At 42.1% G+C, this 25,546-nt stretch overlaps 2 protein-coding genes across 6 annotated transcripts in view; both read right to left on the bottom strand.

Moving 5' to 3' along the window:
• cpm (carboxypeptidase M) overlaps positions 1-11,667 on the bottom strand; it is a 33,115-nt gene extending 21,448 nt beyond the window's left edge. For 2 of the 3 annotated variants that reach the window (XM_080886411.1, XM_080886412.1), the window contains exons 1-3: positions 11,541-11,667; positions 10,221-10,400; positions 5,204-5,301 (exon numbers count right to left, since the gene is read on the bottom strand). In XM_080886411.1, the coding sequence (XP_080742537.1) occupies positions 5,204-5,301; positions 10,221-10,386 (264 nt within the window). In that variant the 5' untranslated portion in view covers positions 10,387-10,400; positions 11,541-11,667. Of the gene's footprint in view, positions 1-5,203; positions 5,302-10,220; positions 10,401-11,540 lie in introns of those variants that run through there. The other variant, XM_080886413.1, reaches the window with a different exon arrangement.
• A 2,548-nt stretch (positions 11,668-14,215) lies between these two features.
• On the bottom strand, positions 14,216-25,210 carry LOC308399196 (nuclear factor 7, ovary-like). Of its 3 annotated transcripts, XM_080886288.1 has the most exons (3): positions 25,102-25,210; positions 22,501-23,400; positions 14,216-20,548 (listed from the first exon to the last, which is right to left on the bottom strand). In XM_080886288.1, exon 3 carries the CDS (start codon positions 20,537-20,539, stop codon positions 18,863-18,865), a length of 1,677 nt encoding a protein of 558 aa, XP_080742414.1. In that variant the 5' UTR covers positions 20,540-20,548; positions 22,501-23,400; positions 25,102-25,210; the 3' UTR covers positions 14,216-18,862. The 3 variants fall into 3 exon arrangements, with proteins under 3 accessions (XP_080742414.1, XP_080742416.1, XP_080742415.1); XM_080886290.1 differs by lacking the exon at positions 22,501-23,400 and having other exon boundaries at positions 25,102-25,165; XM_080886289.1 differs by lacking the exon at positions 25,102-25,210 and having other exon boundaries at positions 22,501-23,906.
• Positions 25,211-25,546: the final 336 nt, after the last annotated feature.

The following is a 25,546-nucleotide window of genomic DNA, read 5'->3' as shown; positions in this document are numbered from 1 at the left end:
CAGTCCATGTGTCACTGAACAATTCCTCCAACAAGTTTAGATAACAAGATTAAAGCCGTCCAGCCGTGTTTATGTGACCTAATGTTGAGTGAAGCTGAGGTGAACCGCAGTGTTTGTCTACAACTTGCAGCTGAGCTTCCCTGGAAGACAAGAGGAACATGAACACCTGAGGCAAATTCATCAGGATTCATCCTTCAGGGAACAGAAATGTCCAAAATCACACAGACATCGATTCAAGAGTAGAAATCACATTTGAGGAAAGAAACGTGAACTCTCAGTGACACTGTAGGAAAATACTTTCACTTTAAAATCAGGATCTATCCCCTGGGGAACATGAACATCTGTGCAAAAGCTGTTGAGTCATTTAGGATACGACAGATATTGTCATTAAAAGAGTCAAAAAATAGAATTAGAATAACAAACAGGCTTCCAAGTGAATCCAAAGAAAGGTCAGTGCAGCACACTCAGTGTACGAGGTTAATGTGTGAAAGGAGGAAGTGCCTCCTGTTTAAATTTTTATTATTGTCCTTCAGGCAAAGTTTAAAGACGCTGAAAGTTCTCTGTTTGATTTAGTGTTACTAAACATTTCTAACACGCAAGACTGCATTCCTGCTGCTGACATGATTCTGCCATGCCATGATGGCTGTTTGTATTTTGCACATCTGAGCATCGATGACAGAAACATCCTCTGACCTCTTGCTCGCTCACTCAGAGTTTCTGTCATGCGGTGGATATACGATCGATGTTCTTTGCTTCCTGCACTGCAAACTGTACTAAACAACTGTTTCCAACTTAAAGCACACTTAAAATACGTGAAAAAGAAAGTACACCCTCTTTCACTTTAAGCCCTCGGTTAATAGTGATTGAAAATGTGACGTCACTCAGGGGTAAAACCGCAAAGAATTCTGGGAACTCGTGGCAAGAGGTACTAGCGCACGCAGGCTTTCAATTGAAATCAGTTATACAGCGATAAAAAGAAACACAAAAAATGTCAAGAAGCTGTTGTATTATTAACTGCAATAGCCGGTCGCATGACAGCCACGGGAAGCCGACGGGTAAAGAGATCGGTTGTTATCGGATTACGTCGTTGAAGAGAAATTGTTCGAGCCATGTTTCCGAAGTAACAAAGAGGCGACGGGTGGCCTGGATTGCAGCCATTCAAAGACTAAATATAACGTCTCAGAACCCTCCAGCTCACAGGTTAGTCTGCTCCAAGCATTTACACGAAGGTCAGTCTGCTGTAGTAGTTAATGCGTCATTTTTCTTAACATAATTGGTGATATAGGTTACAAGCAAGTCTGGCGCTGAGCAGAAATTGTCGAGCTATGCTCCTTTGTTTATTGTGCATAAATAGTGAATTGTCCTGACACAATATTGCGTTTCGCTTCTGTTATTATGGTACATTGATAAAAACATATACTTTTATTCACAGGATAAAACAGGTTTTTTGTATCACTAATTGCCCAGTACGATTACAGCATACAATATTATTGTCACTGCTACATTTCTGTGATGGGTACCAGAAATTATTTCCACTACTAATTAATTACCATTGAGCTCAAAGGTCCTATTAATAAACGGTTAACGAATGTGTATTTATGAAGACGATTTGTGAGACTGGTAAACTTACCTTTGTTCGTACGATGGTCTTTCGTTCTACACGGTGCATTTCAAGGTCCTGCACCCATCCGTCGGTAAACTGTACCTGGGCTTGTTGCAGTGACCTGAAGTTACTAAACTTCACGAGTGTATGCACTCACTCCAAGAACTGTATAATTATAAATATGAGCGTGGTGAAGTTGGGCAGCACGCTAACGTATTTTGTCCCTCTGTGTGCTCGTAAGGGTCTGACCCTTTCACTGGTTAGATTTTTTTCCTCGTATCTTTTCTTTGACTTTTCATTAAGTCTGTCTTTGTACGGACCGGCATTGTTCTCCTTCGTTTTGTACACACCTTTTTGGGGGGCAAAGAAAAAGCAAGAATTTATTGGAACCGAAGAATGAACGTTTTGCGGTGCTGCAAATGCTTGCATTTGATGCAGGTACTTGGATTGTTTTGCCACGAGTTACCGGCATGCAATGCGCGAAAGTCACGTCACGTGGTCTGTCAATCTCTATAAAAACAGTCATCTGGTCCTTAAGTCTATCATTCTACACCTCAAAGATCAGACAGTGCAACGCTCAGAGATACTGCAACAAACTCCAAGAGCTCCACCTCAGACTCTAAAGGCCTCAGTTAGCATGCTAAATGTTAAAGTTCATGATAACACAAGTTAGAAACAAACTGAGCAAGTATGTTTTGTTTGGAAGGGTTGCAGAAGAAAGCCTCTTCTCTCTAAAACAAACATGAAAGCACGGCTTTGGTGTGGAAAAACACATCAGGACAAACTGCAACACTTCTAAGTGGAAATCTTTGTCCATGATGCAAATCACCCGAGGAAGCAAAACACCTCATACCAGTTCTCAGCACGGTAGTGTGGGGATGATTTGGGCACCTTACAGTCATTGAGTGGACCGTAAACTCGTATAGCAAAGTATTCTAGAGTCAGTGTGAGACCCACAGCAGTCAGCAGTTATTATTGCTAAAAGCGTCTCAACAAGGTGCAGGATGTAATTTGTTTCTCACACACTGATTCTGCATTTTAGTTTAGTTTTGTTGAATAAATGATGACTCAATGTAAAATGTTGGGTTGTTGCTAATCTGAGGTTGCTTTTAAATAACTTCATATTTACACTTTTAATATAATTTTCTCCTCCTGTGCGTTTCCTTTTAGCTCTATAACGTGTTTTTGTTGTTGTTGTTGTTGTTGTTGTTTTTGTACACATTTTGCATCAAATACACTAAATATGTAATAATAAATATGTTTCATTTTCAGAATGCTTCAACCTGCCCCTGTGCTATGTGATACAGAAATTAGCTGGAAGTCAGTGTGGGGAAAATAAAGATGCGATAAAATGAAGATACAATAAAATTTGTCTGTCTGCCTGATCAAGCAAGTCAGAGTTTCTCAATGTTAATCAGTAGAAGCTGTGGCAGAAAGCATGGGAGCCTCACAGGAAATATACTCTAGTCAGAAACTCCTGAGTACTCACAGACAGTGCACGCTACACGACACCTTTTCAGCATTCCCATTCGCCACCCTGCTGTTTCCATGTGTATGTATGGGGCCGTATTCCTCTGAGCCGATATACTCCACTGGTTCTGTTTGTGCGTGTGTGTCCAGGCGTAACGTGTCTATTTAAGGACACTTCCATTGACTTTCACACACATTTGCAGTGTGATCAGCTGTCCACTGTCACCATGGCAACCTGACACTGGTCAAACGTTTTAGTCTGGTTTTTAAGGACATTCATGCAGACTCAATTTGTCTCATCCCAATGGAATTATTAGACTATTAAATGATGGTTGTAATTACATTGTGTTATTAGAATAACCTTTGTGTTAACAGTTTGAATGTCTTCTGTGTTCTGTTCAGTCAGAACAAGTTCAGAACAAAACTTGTTCTGACTGGAATAAACAGAGCTTGTCTATTTGTTGATTAGTGGTGCCACAGATTTCATCACACTGATGACCTAACTCTGGCTGAATGTGCTGTGTAACACCGCAGATCAAGCAAATCAGTTTCCTCTAAGAACAAAAGTTTGAAACTTTTGCACAAAATCTGAGAATTGTCAGGTTAAAAATGCAGATAAGGTGTTTTAGTTTGTAAAAATGTCTCTCAAAGGTCAAACACTCAAATACTGCATACTGTCAATAAGAATAAAAGCTAACTGAATTACCTGTGTACTCTTGCGAAGAAGCAAATAAAATAAAAAGTCAACTGTAATTTTTTTTTATCTGCAGAACTGCACAGATTAAAGGTCTCAGTGCCCTGCTGAGCTTTTCATCTGTACACTTCTACATGGGAGCAGCAAGGCAAGGCAAGTTTATTTCACAATTCAACAACAAGGTGATTCAAAGTGCTTTACAGAGACATTAAAAACAAAAACAAATAAAAAGCATGATTTAAAATTGATTAAAAAAAACAAAAAAAACCCAGCGTCAACTCTTCTCAGTTTTTAGGTGGTAGAATCTGGTATTAGGTACTGTTTTAGCACTACTGAGGTTCCAAGTGAGCTGAGTTGGGCCAAAGATGTGATGTCAACACACCACTGATGAGCCAAAGAGTGACATCACTGGATGATCATGAAAGTGACTCCTTCACGTCATGGCACAATTTTCATTTTGAACCATTCCTTGATCGTGACTAGATGTCAAAAAAGACTACCAGGTCAATGTCAAAGTGTTTGCTGGGTTTAATAAGAAACGTTTAAAGAAATATAAAATATTATATTAAAGTTTCCTTAAACCACTTCTGTCTGTGCTCAAAGAGCTGTGCGACCAAAAATCCTGCATAATGCTGTTTTCCTGTTTAGGTTGTTGCTAGACTGAATCACCTGAGGGATGCTGTGCTGTGATTAGCTTAGATGTTGTTTGCTGCACTTCACTCTCTCCTGATTCGAGTTTGGTGTGATCAATCCACCTGTGCATACAGTTGTAATTATGAGTGTTGCTTTGTGATGTGGTTAAAAGGAGGTTGTTCATGCTTGTTTTGTGGTCAGAAGAAGTGAAGCATCATATAGGGTTTTTTTTTCCTCTAAACATCCACCAGGTCATTGAGACGCCGACTAAGGGTGGAGTTGGGTTTTGGCCTCATCCTAAATGAGCAAATCTTCAAAAACTTGAAAATGCCATCTTTTAGATCATGTGTGTTACATGGCGTGACAGACACAAGCCACACCTCCAATCCATTTCTGTTATAAAACGGATGAGTGAGGCATTCAAAGTCAACTAACTGTCAAATCCTTATGTTCTCTATACTATGAGCTTCATTCAGATGTACAATAGCCATTCATATACATATAATAAGAGACACTTTTTTCCATTACAGCTATTCCCAGTTACTAACTGACCTGCCTAAGTATACAAAGAACCTGAGATTAGTGTTTCTTGATTCGGTTGATTCGGCACACTGTCCATTTCTATCTGAGAATTATGCAGGTCATCACACACTCTGTTGTCCACACACAAAGGAATCCACGGGCTCTGGACTCTGAATGGCTTTTGTTGATCTCTTTTGTCCTCCTTTAGTCCTGCTTCCTGTTAAAAGGGAGTGGCACTCTTCTGTGTGTGTGTGCGTGTGCATGTGTGTGTATTGTCTTACCTCATTTCCATGCATGTTACCCACATATTTGAACTCTGGGATGCCAACTGTGTGCTGGTGAGGACTGACACCCAAAGCCAACACCCACAGCTGCTGACCTGAGAGACACGCAGAGCAAACAGAGCCTTCAGGAGCTAAGAGTTACAGTTTGTGCTGCTCACGTCTGCTTAATTGAACATGATGTGCACTGGGAGATAAAAATATGTAATTAGGTAACGGTTCATTGTCACCTGGGTTAGTTAAGAATGCTAAGAAACGCACACCAGCATGCACAAAAATATTTGCTACAGCAAAGCTTTTCACAGTGACAACGTGCAATAAAAGCAAGTACACACAAAATATGACAGAAACCAACAATAAAAACAACAAAACAAATAAAACTCTGAATGTCCACCCGGTCTCCAGAGACCTGCTTCTCTAAATTTGCTGTGAGCGTTCACAGCTGACAGACTGACTGAGGAGAAAAATGAATTACAATATTCAATATGGTCAACATTCAGTACTAAGAAAGTAAGCAGCAATTCAAAACATGTGAACGTAAAAGTGCTCTCTCTCTTCACATCCAGTGACTCTGTTCTGTCCACATAAGTATCCCATGATGCCTTTCTGCCTGCATCCTGTGAATTACTGCTATCTGTTGTCTTTGGAGGTCAGTTTGATGATAAGCCACCAGAATCCATCCTTGCAGGGCCCTCCCTGTGTCCTTAACAAATTCTGGAGCCTTCAGATTAGTATGCACTACTGTGTAAAAGTCCACTCCTTATTTCTTTATATTATTAATTGTCTAGTTATGTATTAAAAATTACAAGGTCCACAGTCCAATTAAGTAAACAGTAGAAAATTAATTATCACTCCACCAGATCTGTTTCACTGACTTTCAGTCAAGTTTTTTATATTTTAACAATTTTTATATCAGGCTATAAGCTTGATTATTTCTGCTGTAAAGTTGTTCATTTTAAGAGTCTATGGGAACTAGAGAAACTGCAGCTGCACATTTATTCCCCTGTTCACTTCCATTTTATTTCTGGAAACATCTGGAATACCATTTTACTTTAAGATCAGTTTCAGATACGTTGAAGGGAGAGGAACACTAAATGTTCAGCTTGTCCATCACCACGTGTCCATGCCAAACAGCACTCTGCTTTATCACACATTTGACCTTATATGGAGACAAAATTTACAAAATGAGGGTTGTGATTTGTTAAAAACCGTGAAACTGAGGCTCATAATGAGATATGAGGAAGTGGGAATCGGGCTCATTTTCTCATGTTTCAAAATATATATATGTTTTTTTCTTGTTTTGAAACCAGAGGAGTCGCCCCCTGCTGGTTAGAAAGAATCATATCAATGCATCTTTCACGTGTTTTACGTGAAACTTTTTTAATGTTTGCAGTAAACTAAAGGTCAATAAATAATCTTTATCTGCTGTATTAGAAGAAACTAAAATAAGTTAATATTTTTAATCAAAGGCTTTAATTCCTCTTTGCTCTTTCAGTGTCTTTGAACTCTGTGCTTTGGTTTGGCAGCCTGCAGTTTTGAGGTTTAAATTTTAACTCTCAGTTAGTCAGTTTCCTCACAGGCACACACACCCACCCACACACACTTCTGTAACTGTACTGCCAGTACTACTGGTTATTCAATGAATGAAACTACAAGTCTCAACAAGCCAGGAACACACACTCACGTAAATCACGGCAAAGTGTGACTCAGTCATCAGAGCAGCAGCCTGAGGGAAAAACTGATTCGTTGCACAAAGACAAGATGAGACTGAAAAATGCATAAACACACTCGGGCTGGACGGAGGCCAGCTGGTGTCCCAGATTAGCTCAGATTAGCTCTGTGTGTGTGTCAGATTAAGCAGTCTGGGATTAAATTAGAAACTATTTCCTGTCCAGTCATGCGATCCACCAACAGATAGATCCAGGTCAGTCAGTCATTGGTGGTGGGTATAGAGGCGGATGCCCGATGCTTCATCAATTATCCATCATTCCTATTGTGGCATCTACATGTAAGGGAATCAGTCTAAGAACAGGTTGTGTTTCAAAGCTTTATGATCACCTAAATCTACATCTGCTGTACTGTATTTCCTGCAGTCGCCTCAAACGGAATTCATTGTTACTCACTTTTTGTCAGACATTTAATGTTAAATGGATGAAATTGTCATTTTCTTTTTCCAAACCAATAAGAATTGCACAAATCGTGGTCTGGGATAATTGTCTTGCTGAAAAAATGAAGGTGCTGGCAATCAGATGCTCTCCAGATGGTATTGAAAGCTGGATCAAAATCTGGTGGTACTGCATTTGTAATTTCATTAAATTTGAGAAGATCAACATCACTGGTTGAAATGAAGCCCCAAACTGAGTCACACAGAGTGTCCATTGTTTTGTACAGATGGCTGTAGACTCACACTGTTGGATCTCTACTCCTGACCTCCTCTGTACATACTCACATGTGCAGATCACCTGAATAAAATTAGTAGGTCATTAGCAAGACTCTATAGAACTTGACTGCATGCTGAGGTGGCAACCCGTAACCCTACCTACTCAAATAAATGTAAGTAAATGTAACTGTTTGGAAATTTGTACTTCTAAAAGTACTGTTGTTGCAACATGTTAATTCACTCATGAGCTGCTGTAACACAAATCAAATGGCTAAACTGCCACCTCAGCATGCAGTCAAGATCTATAGACTTGCTAATGACCTATTAATTTTATTCAGGGGTGTTGTAGCAGGGACACATGTTAAAATTTAAGGACACCGGCCCTGGAGGACTGGAGTTTGACCCGTGTGCTTTAGAGCAAGTCTGGCTTTTTAGCAGCAAGTCCAAGACTTGCACAGCACAATATATGATACGCACACAAGAGAAAATTGTTAAGAGGGTGTTGTGTTGCAGGATTGTGAAAGGTTGTCTTCTAATATTTGGAAAGTAGGAAGTCCCATTATGACCTAATGTCTCATCTCAGAATGTAAAAAAACCAGAATTTGTTTCAGAAGTGAAAGTTTAGTAGATGAAGATTTAAAGTATTCAAGTTTCAAATGTTCAAATGCAGATGACTGTGATTAGACAGTGGCCAGCTTCACACAGACTGATTTTGCTCATACTTTTAGAAATATAAAGCCAGCCAGCGATATTCATTTATGAGGCATGTTTCACAGACAGGAGGATAAGAAGCAATTAATAATAAACAGGAGAAATATATACAAAACAAAAGAAAAGGCTACGGAGCCCCGCAAGGGACATTGGAGGAAAAAAAATTAAGATGAACTTTTGCGAGATCCTGCAAAAATTTTGCGAGATCCATAGTTAATTTGGTGAAATCCTGCAAAAGATTTTGCGAGATCTCGCAAAAGTAACTCAGGAGCTATGTCCCAATCCCTAGGCTGCATCCTTCGGAGGCCGCATTTGAAGGCCGATTACGTCACAGCCAGGCGATGAAGGCTGTCCCAATTCAAAGTCTCCTCCAAATGCGGTTCATTTCCCCGAATTTGAACAATTCCAGTTACCAACAATTGGGGGCAGCTCCGTAGTTTTAATATTACTCTTTCTGGGTCACAAAATAAACTTTCAAGATATTTGAAAATGTGTGTGAATGTGTTTGTGAATGGGTGGATGACTGGATATGTAAAGCGCTTTGGGGTCCTTAGGGACTAGTAAAGCGCTATATAAATACAGGCCATTTACCATGTAGGTGTGTAACTTCAAATATCTGCTTGATTTATCAAGACATCACATATTTGCAAAAGTGCTCCAATGTTTTTTGAGATGTCTGTTACCCACTAGCTCGATAGCTAGTTGGGGGGTTCAAGGCTTACTAAAGCCGGCGAGAACAGTGGACTTCCAGCACACCATTTTCAAAACCCCTGCAACCTTTCGCTACTCAGATTATGATATATAAGTCACTTAGGCAACTTAAAAATGTTATTGTTTGGCTTTTTTCAGTTTTTTATTTGTTCCTCAGTAAAACAGTTTGGCTGAGATTAAAGTTATAGTTTTCACACAGCTAAATAAACGTCAAACAGAAAACTGATTAAACAGAAGTGTGAGATGGTAGCGAATTTACTCCAGTGTCCCGTTATATTTTAGATAGCAAGGAGCAGATAACTGACACAGGTGGTGGCGCAAATCTGAAGGCTAGACCATACCATTTCACAGCCTCGCACTTCCAGCCTTGTCAGTCTTCGGAGGACCAGGCCTTCGCGGTCTACGTGGGCCGTGTCCTTCGAAGGATGCGGCCGGGATCTTGCTCCTGAGTAAAAGTTTTGCGGGATCTTGCAAAACTTCATCTTCATTTTTTTTCTCCAATTGTCCCTTGTGGGGCTCCGTAAAAGGCACACAGGAGAGGACAGGTGCGAAGTGTTTGGAAGTAGTGCAAAAGGACTCCATGTGTGGTTGTGCAAGTCATTAATGCAAGACATTAATGTATGCAGTTTTGTATATCAAATGCAATGAAATATAGAGAAAGTTAGAAACATTTCTTGATCTTGACAAACTGAATCATGAAGAGAACAAAAAAGATTATTGCAGCAGAAATAAAATATCCCGGTCTGTCAGTCGAGCTGAGAAAGCTGAAACGGTTCACTTTTTAACCAGATTCGGTTCATTTTCATTTCTGCAGCACCGGCTTATAGCAGCAGCTGCCTCAGCCTCAAACCTCAACACTGTTTACACATTTGGCAAAATTACCTTTTTAGATTCTTTCACTGAGCTGCTGCTGGGTGGATATCCCTTAAATAAGAGCTCCTGATCTCAAAAAAGCCCCAAAACATTGGCGCAGGAACAATAACCTCCTTTATTCTTTTTTCACCGTATCTGATAATGGCTATCAAAACAAAAAGACTTTAATAAAAAAAAGCTAAACACATGGCTGTGTGGGAAGTCTTCACGAGGAACACATCCGCCCAGGAAATCTTGTTATTGTGATCATCACAAATTGTCATTTCACACCTTTTGTCATTTCAACTCCCAACTAAGTCTCAGAATTACAGGTGGGACAGGAAGCAGCAGGAGCAGGGTTACCTTTTGAAGACTGGCCGATGCTGTACAGGTGTGTGATGTCAGGATTCGAGGTGCTGACCTGCTTGAGGTACTGCTCAATCTCATGGTTGTTGTGATACCGAAACTCCAATGTCCAGGCGGGTGTGAAGAGGAAGAAGGGAGGGAGGAGGAAGAGGAGTGATAACATCACTGCAGTAAGACCTGTGGAGGGAAACAAAAATATTTTTAAAGTAAATGAAATAATTTAAACATCTTCACTGACATTCTACTCATTTTTATAAGTTTTTATAACTCTACATAAACAGATAATCAATGATGTTCATGCACAGAGTCCTTCTTGAAACAAGTCTCACCACCTTTAAATGTCTCTGGGCAATTATTTGGGCAGTTAAGTTTAAGCTTTCTGTAAATTAACTGTAATTTCAGTGGTTACCTCCACATAAAAATGCATGTATATAATCATAATACGGTTTGACTTTGCCAAAAAATTAGCTTTTGAAATTTTTTCCTCCTGGATGTTGTACTTCCAGAAGAAAAAACAGCTTTGCTGCTGCATAATCCTCCTGTTCCTCGAGAGCCATACCTCCCACTTATAAAGGCTTTGCTTGAAAATAAAGGACTCCGACTTGAAAATAAAGGACTCCGACATCCTGAATTTTAAGGGATTTTGTTAGCATCACATCACTGTTCAGTATTAATTCTCAATCTCAAGAGAAAGAAGCAGGTAAGTCTTCATCTAGTTAAACCAGTCATATAAAACACTGGTAATGTTTTATCTCAGTAGAGCATTAATCCAGTGAGGAGACAGTTTGTAGGATTACATTAGATGACTCTGTATATTTCTTGTTGACTAAGTTGTGCCATTTAAAGATTTTTGGTTGAATTAAGTTTGAGTTTAAATGCAACAAAACACTGAAACCTACCAAATAAAACACTTAATAAGACAATATCAGGGAGCAACAATAATAATTGTTATTATTATTATTATTATTATTATTAATAACAACAATAATAATAATACATATTATCGGATGATTAGCGAGACACAGTGAAGTTAAACTGCAATTTATACATTTTATAAATGTCCTTATTAATCTAATAAACATAGGAGAAACAAATATTAAAAAAATATTTTTGTGAAAATAATAGCAACAAAACAAGTAAGAAATAAACAATTTAAAATATTAATATATTTAAAAATACATTCTAGTCAAATTCTGAAGGTACTGTTAGTTGTAAACATCACCACCGTGAAAGTGCTGTTTAAAGGAGAAGTAACACAGAGCGGGAACGCGTTTGAGGTCAAGTCTGGGACTGTCAGGTGAGCAGAGACGGTCTTACCTGTCCCCGCGGCTCCGAACAACACCGGCAGAAAGACGAACAGATAGCCGCTGTCTGTCGCTCCTCTCAATGAGTGTTACTCATTCACCATCGGGTCTTCGTCTCACTCCGCGGGAGGGGCGGAGCTTGGAGAAGTGTGCGTGTATGTGTGTTGGGCGCAGGCGCAGGTTGTCGGCAGGTTTGTGAATGAAACAGAGCGATGATTCATGCAATCTGCTCAAAGAGGCTCACATGAGTAGATCTGAAAGTGTGGTTGACAGCGACGGAAGCAAAACATATCCAAATGCATTCAAATGAAGAGGAAATGACAGAGGAAGTAGGCGTCCAGCAAAGAGAGAGCAGGCAAAGAAAAAGGCTTCTAGTGAGCTGTGTGTTAGGATGGACACTGAAGAAGGAGAAAAGGAATTGTATCTATTGGCTCAGCAGAGTGAGCTGGAAAGGATGTGCAGCAGGTTAGAGTGATTAAGGATGGAGAAGAAAATGTAAGGAGTGAAGAGACTGTGCTGAGAAGATGGAAGAAGACTAATAAGAAAGAGAAGAGGACAGATTGAGGAGTGACAGTAGTAGCTTTATATTGTAAGGCAAAGACCCTACAATAATGGTATGTTACCAGTAGGGTGAGATGGAGGCAGATGACCCCTAAAGAAAGCAGCAGAAAGAAGAAGAATTTATTATTTTAAGAAAATGTGATGGTGATTTAAGGTAGAAAAAGTTGTATTTTGATCTGGTTGAAATTTTAGGTGGGAGATGATGCTGTAAAGGCCCATTAATGTTTTCTCTGAGTCTTTGTTCTTTTTGCTGAGGAGGCTGAATGAGTCTTGGAAGAGTTAAAAGGGTCCTTAAAATAGCTGTAGGAGTCTTAAACAAATTGAGTTGTTGAAGGGGTTGTAAAGATGTTGAGGAGATTGTAGGGACTTCAAAGAGGTTGTATAGGGGCATGCTCTTCTTATAAGGGGTCTTGAGAAAGGTGTTGGTATTGCTGCTGAGATTGTAGTTCTAAATGTTCATAAAATTTTTTTGCTGTGGAAATTTTGGGAGGCATTCAGCAACTCATGCACGCTTCTCAAGAGTTGGTGAAAGGTTTGGACTGCAGACAGGCCAGTTGGTTCTGGGTCTGGTGACCCAGTGTCCATGTGTTTTTGTGCATGATTGGTATTCCTTGGTTTTGCGTAATTTTTTTTTCTTTTCAAACCACGAAACGGTTTCATAATACTGTCCGATACCACAATAAATAATTTTCTGTTGTAACCCTCAAATGGTAAGGTAACGACAATCATTTTTCACTTTCTCACAAAACTAAAACATCTCTGCTTCCACGTCCAATTGTCTGTAATGGAGGTGGAGTAAATTAAACTGGATCCGCATTCTGTGCCCAACTAATGCTTGCTATGCAGGGGGAACAAATTTTGTTTGGGATGCCCACCTTGGCACAACTCCTGGTTTGGCCGCATGTAGCGAGGCTCCAGATGCTTTCAGTGTGAACTCCAGATCGCCAACAGGTCTCGTACACAACAGCCGCCTTTCACGTGCGGCTCCGACGTGCTAAGGTCACTACCTGAGTTACACCATGTCGCAAGTTTTGTGAGATACTGTATATTGGATTGATCCATCCCTAGTCTTGTGTTTTGTGAGTCTTGCAAAAAAAAGTTCAGCACTCCAACTCTCATTAAAGCCATGGAGCTATAATAGATGCAGTATGTGGTTCAGCATTGTCCTGCAGAAATATGCAAGGCATTCTCTGAAAAAGACCTCATCTGGATGGGAGCGTGCGTTCCTCTAAACCCTATTAACCATTCAGCACTGATGGTGACTTTCCTGATGTGGCAGCTGATAATTCCTTTAACACTAATGCACCCTGATCATGTTCATGAGTAGGTCCTTCTCTGCACGATGGAGCAGAGCATGTCTTTGTCCTGTCGTCATCCACTCGCACCAAACCAGCTGCCGCAGATGGCCGCCCCTTCCTGAGCCTGGTTCCGCTGGTGGTTTCTTCCTGTTAAAAGGGAGGTTTCCCTTCCCACTGTCACCAATAGGGGGTCATATAATTGTTGGGTTTCTCTCTCTATGTATTATTGTAGTGTCTGCCTTACATTATAAAGTGCCTTGAGGTGACTGTGGTTGTGATTTGACACTTTATAAATAAAATTGAACTGAATTTTATTAATGTGAATCTGAACTCTCTGATATTCATGTCTTTGATGTTCCAGTATCTCTAATGTGGTGTCACACAGTGATTTTTTATTCCTGTCAACAGTAAAAATGGAAATAACTGTGTGATGGTAGGAAGAGGCTTCATAATAAAATCAGACAGGAGCCTGAAGTTATGCTAGATTGCTTTGTGGTAATTTGGCGCCATCTGCTGGTTAAAGTTCTAAACTATAGTTCAACTGTTTCCATTATAGCTCAAAAAGAACCGAGAAATTATAGACTTAAAACATAGAATCAATTAAAACTTAGTAGAAAAAAAAATCTAATATTTTTCACTAGTCATCAGTGATGACTGGTGTCCACCCTCAATCTCTTTGTATGTATCTCAGGGCTCGTGGTCTACTTTAGGATCAAGAGATAAAGATCAAGGGAAAAGCTTTCACATAAATTTAACTCATATAAAATGAATTCACATAAAAGGAAAAACAAACAAACACACACATTAAGTAATTATTCCCCAAACATTACATATAAGGAAAAAACTGACTTTGTACAATTCAAACGAGCTTAAAAGTCGATATTTGGTATATTTTGATATGACTGCCTTTCACCTTTATTCTTAAGCAGTCTGAACTCTCTGAGACAACTTTCTTTAACTTCTTTAAGTATCTTCAGGCATTGTTCTCCAGGCTTCTTGAAGGACATTTAAAACTCTTCTGTGGATGTTTCTGCCTTTAGGTCTCTCCTCTGTTAGGATGATCCCACACTTCTTCAACAATCTTGAGGTCTGAGAGAGGCCAATCCATAACTTACAGTGTTCCATTGTGTGTTGTTTCAATCCAGCCAAGGTTACGCTGAAAAATGAAGCTGTTGCCAATCAGGTGGTTTCCATTTGATATTGCATGGTGGATCAGAATCTGATGGTACTTTTCTTTGTTCATAATTCCAATTCCAAACAGCACTGCATCCTATCTGATTCACTGAAGTCCAGTTCTTGTGCAATTTTCATAGCTTAGCCTCTTCTCTCTGTTTACCTTCCTCAAGAATGGCTTCTTACCCTTCCAGGGAGACCATATCTGTTGAGGCTTCAGTGAACAGTAGCTGGATCAATGGAAAGTCCAGATGCATCTCTTGGGTTCAGGTCTTTGCTGGATTTCTTCCTGTTTTTAAAGGACATGACTTTCATATACTGATCATCTGCTGTAGATTTGAGGGGGATTGTTTTAGGGCTGAGACTTTATCCGTCAATTTTTTAAGGACATGCTGCAAACCATGCTCAGTTGTTGGTGCAAAAATAAAAATTTATGGCTGAAAAATCGTTGCTATTTTTCATAGATCCATCTAAAGAACATATGTTTTTGTGAGAGGTTGCTAGTAATGAAGTGGATAATGGAAAAACCTAGGAGTTTTTTTTTTATACTTGAATGATTCATAAACATTCTTCTAAGAATGGACAGATACAAGAACTGGACTGAAAACGAGTGCAAAAGCAGCCAGAGTCCAATGGACAACTTTTCCTTCCCACTCCTTCAGGAAGAGTGAAGAACTATTGCTCAAGGACACTTTACAAAATTACAAGAAAGTCTGGCTACTTGGAGGCAAAACATAAAGTAGTGAGGGGATGCTGTACGGTACATTAATTATTAGGAGCATCTAAGTAGTGTTCAGACACGAGCAGCCCATTCAGTTTGTTCCTTGAGCTTCCAGTCAGATGTGAAGAAAAAATACATTTTGTTTTTCTTCAGCTAAAAGGAAAAAAAAAAAAAGATCGGATTGTGATCAGAGGTATGAACTGACAGTGGCTGGAAGAAGATCGCTGTCTCTTTTAAAACACTCAAAGACATGCAACTATGAACTCAGAGCAAAGCAACATGTGAAATACACACATCTGTTTTAATATATATGTTTAACATACACGTTATAGCTCAAAGTGCTGTACTCAACTTGCCTTATTCTCCCAAGCACTTTTTTCTATCGGTCATTCACACACATGTACTCACACTCGATGGATGCATGTTGGTACTTTAGTTCTGTCATAAAGCTTACATTTCTGTGAGCAGCTTTTGTTGGGGAGAAGTTGTGATGCTCACTCTCTCGATTAAGTCTATTGCAGATCATTTCTGGCGTGTTCTAATTGGAAAAACTAAATCCATCATAGATTTTTGCTAATTTGCATCTTTTTGACTGACTGCATTGCACCGCAAGCCTAAATCTTATTATATAATGAGCACTATCATTATTACAGAGATGTAAATGTTTATTTTCTGTGGATATTAAGTTTAGTCATTAATATTTTTGCTGTGCATGGGTTATTAATGGCAAGTATTTGACACATAAATACACACACTTTGTTAGGGAGCAGCAGCACCCCACCCGGTGCTGCTGCAGGGGGGCAGTGGAGCATTAAGTGGGGCCCTTTCGTGCCGTGCAGGTGTCACAGCAGTGCACATGAAGGCCAGTAGAACCATCCCCTGAGATGACGGAGAGTTTTGGCATTCCCATAGTGGCCGGGCCCCCTAAGCCGTGGACAAGCTCGAACATCTGTGACCGCAGCGACCGAGGCACCAACAGCTGCAGGAGACCCTTGCCCTGACCGGCTGCCCACCATCTCCGGTATAGGAGGCCGTCGTGGGTCTCCAGATTATTGTACTGGGAGTAGTAGGCCTTCACTTTGGGCCCCTGTCCTGATACCCATGTCTAGCCTGGGCGTCGTGCCGCCTCCAGCCAGGCCCCCACTTAAACCAACCTCGCATCAGCCTCCTGCTCCCGCTTCAGCTGCTGCATGGTCAACGAGAGCCATCCCTCTCCGCTTGTTGTGGCCCGATCAGTAGCCACGCCCAGTGCCTCCTGGGCCCACTCCCCCAGTCATTTCAAGAAGGGCAGTTGGTGTGGGCGCAGACAGATGGGTTGAGCAGAGCCGGTGTCGATGGTGTGCTGAACCAGCCGCATCTGCCTGAAGTCTCTGTCACTAGCGGCAATGATGTCCACATTCTTGTCCAGGAGGCACCTCAACCGCTGGCGCGGCCACAGGTCATCAACAGCTTGGGTTGTCTTGGTCGAAGGAGGTTTGTCGGGCCTAGAGACTGGGGCTGAGGTGAGTAGAGATGGTCCAGAGCCACCGGCGTCCGAAGTCTGTTGAGTGGCAGCTGCCTGAAGCCCGGCTTGTCTGTCTCTGGTTCCCTCTGTTCCCTGCTTTTGACTGCACTGGAGGGCCAGAGTCTCTGTACCAAGAGTGATCGCCAGCTTCGCGGTGTCAATGCAGGCCCCCCAGCAGGTCAGCAGATCAAGGCCGATGATGCACTGGTCTTGGATGTCAGCAAGCCAGAAGTCATGCACCACCTCCACATCCTTCACTCGGATCCGCAACGTTTCTTCCCCTGCATGTCAGTCCTCTCCCCCGTCACTGTCATCAGCTGGGTGTCAGTGGGTGACCAACCCATCACAAGCGGCCCGGACGTCCCAGGGAGCACCCCAGGTCGTATTAGGGAAATGGTAGACCCCGCATCCACCAGGGCCCGGCAGGGCTGATCCTCAACACAGCAGCTCAGGTAGAGTCCCTTGATGTGGCCAACTAGGCCCACCACCGTGCATCGTTCTTGGAGGGGGGCAGGAAGCTGGAGCAGTGGTCCCCTCGCTACACCGCTCCCCCTCTCGTTTCCCTGAGGCCACGTAGTTCTGGTCTTCGGGGTGGGCGCCAGGCAGTCACGCGCCAGGTGGCCAGGCTCATCGCACCGGTAGCAGCGGCCGGTCGATCAACGGGGTTGCCTCTGGGGCACCGAGGGCTGCAGCTGGAATATCTCCGCAGCCTATCCCTCCCTGCCGCAGTCTGTGGCTCTGATTTGGGGGGTAGTTTGGGGGGGTCACCTGCTGGTTAGGTCACGAGGCGAGCACCAGCTCAGCCCTTTCAGCCTCAAGGAGTGCCTCACAGAGAGTTCGAGGCATGGCCAGGCGGACGTGTTGGCGCAGTCGCTCTGGAAAGAGTCCTCGCAGAAAAGCATGCAGGCTAAGCTGCTGCTGGGAACTCCGGGTAGCCACGACGAGCATATAGCAACACATCAGCTGCAAAGGTGCCCAGGCTCTCCCCTGTCCAGCGGCTCCAGTTGGTCAGCTGCTCCCTGCTCTGATCAGTGGAGTGCCGCTGCCCAAATCACCTCTCGAGTGCCATGGTGAGGGCCTGGAGCTCATGCTGATCTGCCGGGCTAGGTCAAGGAGTACCTGCAGTGCATCTCCTTCCAACGCTAGCGCTAGGTGTGTAGCAGCCTCTTCGTCGCTCCAGCCACTATGCCTCGTAGCTAGCCATACTTGTGAGAGGTAGGGCTCTAGCGGAGTTAGCCCATTGTATTTCGGTACCTTAGCTGGCGTTGTAGGCATCACTGCTTGCTGTCTGGGGCTTGGCCTATTGGTCGCCAGAGGCAGCCCACGAAGCATTGTCCTAGCGTTTGTTGCAGCGGGCCGCTGCTCCTCGACGGCTTGCTCCAGCCTCTGAATATCTCTCTCCATTCTGGCGAGGGTGAACTATCCCACTTCTGACACCAATGTGGCGAGCTCAGACAAGGAGGAGACAGAGGTAATGTCCAGTCTGGCATCCCGCAGTGTTAGCCAGGGAGCACAGCCGTTTAGCATTCAACAGACTAACACTAACACAACCACTTGGCGCAGCTCTAGCATAACAACAAAAAAAGAGCGTCACCTGTAACCATGACAACATAATGCTGCAAACCTGGAACAACAGAACATAGCTGTCAAAATCCCAAACAGCCCTGACCAGCTACAAAATTAAGCAATATTAAATAATAAGAAATTTTAGTGTATTTCGTGTACATGTTATTTTATGGTATGATATTTACAATATAGCACAAATCCATAATAGTAAAGTTTAATTTCAATGTAAACAGGGGGCGTTAAGATGCTCATTAAAGTTTAATTATACAGTTTTAATTTCTTCCAAAATACTCCTACTCCTATACTCCTTTCTAAAATAAACCGAAAATAAATACATTTACCTGAATAAAAAATTCCTTTGAAATAATTTCTTTCTAAATGTCAGCTTTTCTAAGTGAAACATTGATGTTAGTGAGCCTCCTTTAAACCTAAAACCAAGAGTATACCCTCAAGAACCACCAACTAAAACAAAATTACATCCAAACAACCAAATAGTTAAAAAAAATAAAAAATTAGTCCGATCTTTGCTGTTTGACAGGAGTGATGATTAGGGGGGCAGTGTTTGTGCCACTGTCACTACTACCAGGACTGAAAAATGGATAAAGTTTCTCTGTGAAGGTTTGGCCAGTATATGAGTGAAGAAGAACTGCAGCATTTACATCATAAAAGGAAACCAAACCCTCCTCATAATCCACAAAAACTCTCACCTTCTCTGGGTGATCATTCACAGAGAGAGGGACAGGATCGGCAGCAAGTGCAAAGTACTCATTTCTGTCCCTCAGACATATAGCCCAGTAGCCGTTCTCTGGGTTAAGTTTAATTTCTCCCTTCCTATTGACCGACCCTTTGGCCACTCCTAACGTCCACCCAGTCTTTCCTTTAACCTGGACGTCATAGTAAAGTCTTCCACAGGAGAAGCCTCGTGTCCCTAAAACAGAAATTGCAGGTTCAAATCTTTTTGAGCTGTCTGGCAGTTCCTTCCATTCATAATCACAATGAACTTGCTTCCCATCATTGGACAGGATGAGAGCAGGATGTGCCGTATTGGGATCCAAAGTAACATCCACCGCATTCTGCCGAATGTTGTTGAACTGAGCGTCCCGTATCATCTTCACCTCATTTTTGATGGTCTCTGTCAGCTCATCCACAGCTTTCACCAAAGCTGTCCTTGTGATTCCCTCGTATATTGCTGGACAGATGCTGACATCTGTCCAGTCTTTGGTGGGTGGAGCAGCATTCAGGGACGGGAAGCTCTGGAGGAAACGAAGACGGTCTTTAGAGCGTGAGAGTTCCTCCATCTCATCACGTCTCCTTGTCAGCTCAAAGGCCTCCTGCTCCAGCTCTGTGATATAAACTTTGGTCTGTTTCTCTGTCCTTTTCTGGTTCTCTTCAGTTATCTCGATTAGCTCTGCCTGAGCTCTTTCCAGAGACTTAATCAGAGCCGAGAAGACCCGAACACCATTTGCTGTCTCTCTGTCTGCAGCTTCTGTGCTGAGCTTTAAAGATTGTTTGAGCTCGTGGACTTTTCTTTGTCTCTCTTGGATCATGTGGAGAATTTTAGCCTCTGTTATCCCAAGTTGTGTTTTTTTTGCTTCATATTCCTCTTTCAGGGGAACTACCCGGTGAAATCTGTGATCTGCGTCCACACATGACTGACATATGATCATTTGTTCATTCTTGCAATAGAAGTCCAAAGGTTTGCCATGCTCAGCACACATCCTGTCTTCTTCTTTCTCCACAGAATTAAACAGCTTGTGAGTTTTTAAGATGGACACTGTTTGATGAAAATGTAGATTAGCTACAAAGAAGAGTGTAAGAAAGGTTAAGCTAAGAATTATGAACAGGCAGGACTTCAGCGATGTCCGTTTAGGTGCAGCAGGAGCATCATAAGAACCTTTTTCTTGTATGGCATTGTGTTGTTCTGAGCTATCATCAGCTTTCTTTCCAACAGTTTTTCTAAACTGAACAGCCATCTCAGATATGAAAGTATTCACACCAAGCTTATATTTCCTATCCACCTGCTCTTTGCACATGGGACACTTGCGCTGGGAATTTAAATTTAAATGTTCCGTGATGCAGTCTTTGCAGAAGTTGTGTCCACATGGGAGTGTGACGGGATCCCTGAACACGTCCAGACAAATGCAGCACAAAAGCTGCTCTTCAGTCAGAAGATAGCTGGCAGCCGTCATGTTGATGATCTGCAGCCAAAAGAGAGAATGAATGGAGCCAAAACTTTTCTTAAAAACATAAAAAAACTCATATATTTTAAATATGTTCAATAACACTGTGTGTGTGAAATTGTAGGTTTCAGAAATTTTCTTCATGCCTAAAATTATTATTTTTTTGTGTGAAGTGAAGTAAAACATTGGCAATAAAAAGCATCTAATACATGAAGATAGCTATTGTACCCACTGTTGGTCAAGTTACATGAAAAAAGTAATTAGTAACTAATTACTTCTCCAAAATAGTAATCACGTCACTTTACTGATTACTTATTTTCAAAAGTAATTAGTTACTTAGTTATTAAAAACATGATATACAACCTGAATAGGTAATAAAGCAATGGACCTTTCAGCCCAATTCCATTTTTTATGCACAATTGATCATGTAAAATGTAATCAAATGATAAAGTCTCTTTAAAACTTGTATTATTTGTTTTAATCTTTTAACTTTATGCACATTGCATCAAGCAAAAATTAAACAATACAGGGAGTGCAGAATTATTAGGCAAATGAGTATTTTGTCCACATCATCCTCTTCATGCATGTTGTCTTACTCCAAGCTGTATAGGCTCGAAAGCCTACTACCAATTAAGCATATTAGGTGATGTGCATCTCTGTAATGAGAAGGGGTGTGGTCTAATGACATCAACACCCTATATCAGGTGTGCATAATTATTAGGCAACGTCCTTTCCTTTGGCAAAATGGGTCAAAAGAAGGACTTGACAGGCTCAGAAAAGTCAAAAATAGTGAGATATCTTGCAGAGGGATTGCAAAGCTTCTGCAGCGTGATCATCGAACAATCAAGCGTTTCATTCAAAATAGTCAACAGGGTCGCAAGAAGCGTGTGGAAAAACCAAGGCGCAAAATAACTACCCATGAACTGAGAAAAGTCAAGCGTGCAGCTGCCAAGATGCCACTTGCCACCAGTTTGGCCATATTTCAGAGCTGCAACATCACTGGAGTGCCCAAAAGCACAAGGTGTGCAATACTCAGAGACATGGCCAAGGTAAGGGCCAAGAAATATCTCAAGACTGGTTTTTCTAAGGTTTTATGGACTGATGAAATGAGAGTGAGTCTTGATGGGCCAGATGGATGGGCCCGTGGCTGGATTGGTAAAGGGCAGAGAGCTCCAGTCCGACTCAGACGCCAGCAAGGTGGAGGTGGAGTACTGGTTTGGGCTGGTATCATCAAAGATGAGCTTGTGGGGCCTTTTCGGGTTGAGGATGGAGTCAAGCTCAACTCCCAGTCCTACTGCCAGTTTCTGGAAGACACCTTCTTCAAGCAGTGGTACAGGAAGAAGTCTGCATCCTTCAAGAAAAACATGATTTTCATGCAGGACAATGCTCCATCACACGCGTCCAAGTACTCCACAGCGTGGCTGGCAAGAAAGGGTATAAAAGAAGAAAAACGAATGACATGGCCACCTTGTTCACCTGATCTGAACCCCATTAAGAACCTGTGGTCCATCATCAAATGTGAGATTTACAAGGAGGGAAAACAGTACACTTCTCTGAACAGTGTCTGGGAGGCTGTGGTTGCTGTTGCACGCAATGTTGATGGTGAACAGATCAAAACACTGACAGAATCCATGGATGGCAGGCTTTTGAGTGTCCTTGAAAAGAAAGGTGGCTATATTGGTCGCTGATTTGTTTTTGTTTTGTTTTTGAATGTCAGAAATGTATATTTGTGAATGTGGAGATGTTATATTGGTTTCACTGGTAAAAATAAATAATTGAAATGGGTATATATTTGTTTTTTGTTAAGTTGCCTAATAATTATGCACAGTAATAGTCACCTGCACACACAGATATCCCCCTAAAATAGCTAAAACTACAAACAAACTAAAAACTACTTCCAAAAACATTCAGCTTTGAAATTAATGAGTTTTTTGGGTTCATTGAGAACATGGTTCGGAGTCTTCTCTCACCCCCGTTCTCTGCGACCTGCTGGAGCAGGGGGGCTAGGACTAGGAGGAGGAGTTGGCCGTCCGACTGCGGTCCGGAGTGTGGAGCCTTCCATCTGCTGCGGAGTCGGGGCGGTCTGCCTCCCCCCACCGCAGGGAAAAGGGAAACACCACCTGGGTCTGGGTGCAGTTCCCCCCTCCAGGGGCGGGGGCACCTAGACCCGGTTTGTAGAGTACGCTTGGGGAGTGTGATTGTGTGTACAGCGTCTCTTTATGTCTGTCTCCACGTTGGTTGAGTGTGGAGTAAGTGCATATGAGAGCATGAGGGTGGGAATGGATGTTTGTGTCTGTGTGTGCCTGTATGTCTGTGTCTATATGTCAGGTTGGGTGTCAGGCGCCACCTCTCTGGGGACATCTCAGGCCCTCCAAGGTTTGGAGGCCTATCTCCCCCTACCACCACTTCCCCTGCCAGTGGCGGACCCCCTCAGACATCGGTGCGTTGGTGGTTCTTTGTGTCTGGGGATGGGCGTCCAGGTACACACCGGCTCACTCCTTGGCGGCCGCTTATCGGGGCCTGGAGCCTGGGGCTCGCTCGGGCCACTTCGGAGGTGGGGTGCCCCCGGCCTCTCGGCCTGGGGCTCGGTCACTCAGGCGCAGCTGGCTGCCGGCGGAGCTCACGGGCGCGTCACTGCAACTCCCCCTGGCTTCTGCTCCGCGGCTACTGAGTGAGCCCTCATCTGGGATTCTCCTCAGCTCTTTCCGGGACAGTGGCGCAGCTGCCCCTCTGTTGGTCTTCCTTGGTCTCTTGTGTTCTGGGGGCCTCTGGATGTCTGGAGTTTTGATCTCCTCCACACCTGCTTCACGCCCTGGAGGACGGGGCTGTGGCCCCCCCACACCCTCTAGCAGATTATTACATGAAGGAACCTTTTAAAAAAACAAAAAACAAGCGCGTCCATGCTCACAGGTGTACACACGGGTGATCACACCCACAAACTACACCCTTTTTGGCTCCTACCTCAAAGCACACTGTGTTCTGTTGATCTTATGTGCTGCACAATAATGTTTAACATTTAGTATTTACTGTCATATTCCCATATATCATTGTGATGTTGTTTATTCTATTACTCTTGTTCTCTTCTGCTTGCTTTCTTTTTTCTTTCTCAGCAGGTGATCCAGGTGATTGATATATGCATTTTTTTTTCTCTGCCCGTTCTGTTGGTTTTTGTCTTTTGCCCTTCTCCCCCGTCCCTCTTCTCAGCTGTTTCTCTTTCCCTTTTTCTTTCTTTCTCCCCTTCTTTCCCCCAGTCAAGTCTGTCCCGTATTCAGTAAGTGAAAATAAAATAAACAATAAAAGGTGAATCAAATGGACCATTACGGCAAGGCTGGGATGGTCAGTTTGGTAAAGTAAATCCGTTGGGCATCTTTCTTTGCCTTTAGACAACAATTCTGATGGCAAAAGAGCCAAACGGGACAGGCCAAAAAAAAAAAGGAAAAAAAAAAAAAAAAAAAAAAAAAGAGAACATGTTTGTTGTTCAATAATAAAATTATTCCTCAAAAATACAACTTGCCTAATAATTCTGCACTCCCTGTATGCAACACCTCTCTGACATGAAGAAATTGTTTAATATTTAAACCAATTTTCTGCATATTTCAACATGTTTTTAGTAGAAGTGGAACAGCCGGAGCTTTGCCCAGTGCTGCAGCGGTCATGTCAGTGGGGAGATCCAGGGGTTTCTCTGTGAATTTCACATTCCCGTGGCAGCGTGCTAGATACTTGCTCTGTAGATTAGGGTTTTTTTTACGCTGTAAAAAGAAGTTTACTTCTCACACAGTGTGCAGCGGATGCTAATGTTTTTGTCACTTTTTACAGAATCAAACTCAAACTAAGGTCAGTACTTCCATGCTTTAAATGCTGCACGGTCGTACTCTCTCCTGCCCTCTATATATTATCCATTGTTGCTCTGCCCATGTCTGTTACCATGAACGTCGCACTTGCTTATGTCATTGTCATGAGACACTCACAAACCAAATCACAGTGTAGTAACGCAGTAATGCAGCATGCTTGCGGGAAAGTAAGGGTAATCTAATTACTTTTTGCAATAGTAATCCCTTACTTTACTCATTACTTGATAAAAGTAATCTGATTACAAGTGTTACTGCCCATCTCTGATTGTACCCATGTTTGGCTTGACAAAAAATGAGCTCAGGAGTTAGAGTAGATCATCTACTCACTGGAAGGTTTAAAAACTGCCTGCTCCTGTCTGCATGCCAAAGTGTACTTAGATGTTGAACCCTGATCTCACTGGAATATTACTGTTAGATAAAAATAACATGCAAATGTAGAAAAGAAGTGCGCTGATTAACCAGTCACACATTACAGAACTCGTTCCTGTGTGCTAGTGTTAAAATAGACACACTGCCAGTTAAATAGTGCCACACTTCTGACAAATTTAAAAGCAATAAACATAAAAGGCAAAAATATATGAGCTTTACTATAATTATGTAAAATCAACACAAAAACTGCATCTGAATATCTGAAGCAGTTACAATAATCATTGATTATGATAATTGATTATTTCATCTCATAATCTGCTGCCATTTTAAGGTAACTGAAATTGTACTAACCTGTGTGTCTAAGAGTCCTCTGCTGTGCCGCTGGAAGAATGAATTTATTTAATGTTACTCTTCCTTGTTATGGAAATACACTGAAACCTTTTCAGGCAAGCGTGCACACACCCATGACTGCGAGCAACCAATAAATTCTTTTGCTCACCTGAGCTTGTTTGCGTAAGAGCACATCCGTAAATCTATAGGATGTAAGATGCAAGCTGGGACAAAGTACACTGAGAGGCACTAATTGTCTGTCTTGACTTTAAACAGGCTATTCATGCTTGAAAGCAATATCAAACCACGGTAACACTGACTGTATAAACGTGTTGTAGCATGTGTGAGATTATTATTCTATCATATGTTATCCTATGCCTGTAATCGAAATGAGTGAATCATTATACTGCTGTAAGCCACATCATATCTATTATGGAGAGTATGATCAGTATGTAGTTTTAGTTTG

The sequence above is a fragment of the Rhamphochromis sp. 'chilingali' genome, assembly GCF_963969265.1.
Source record: "Rhamphochromis sp. 'chilingali' genome assembly, chromosome: 7".
NCBI lineage: Eukaryota > Metazoa > Chordata > Actinopteri > Cichliformes > Cichlidae > Rhamphochromis > Rhamphochromis sp. 'chilingali'.
The sequence above is the reverse complement of the archived record's forward strand: the minus strand, read 5'-3'. Positions and strand labels throughout refer to the sequence as shown.

Coding starts and splice junctions, on each gene's coding strand:
- LOC308399196 (XM_080886288.1), bottom strand. CDS start 20,539: ATGACGGCTGCCAGCTATCTTCTGACTGAAGAGCAGCTTTTGTGCTGC.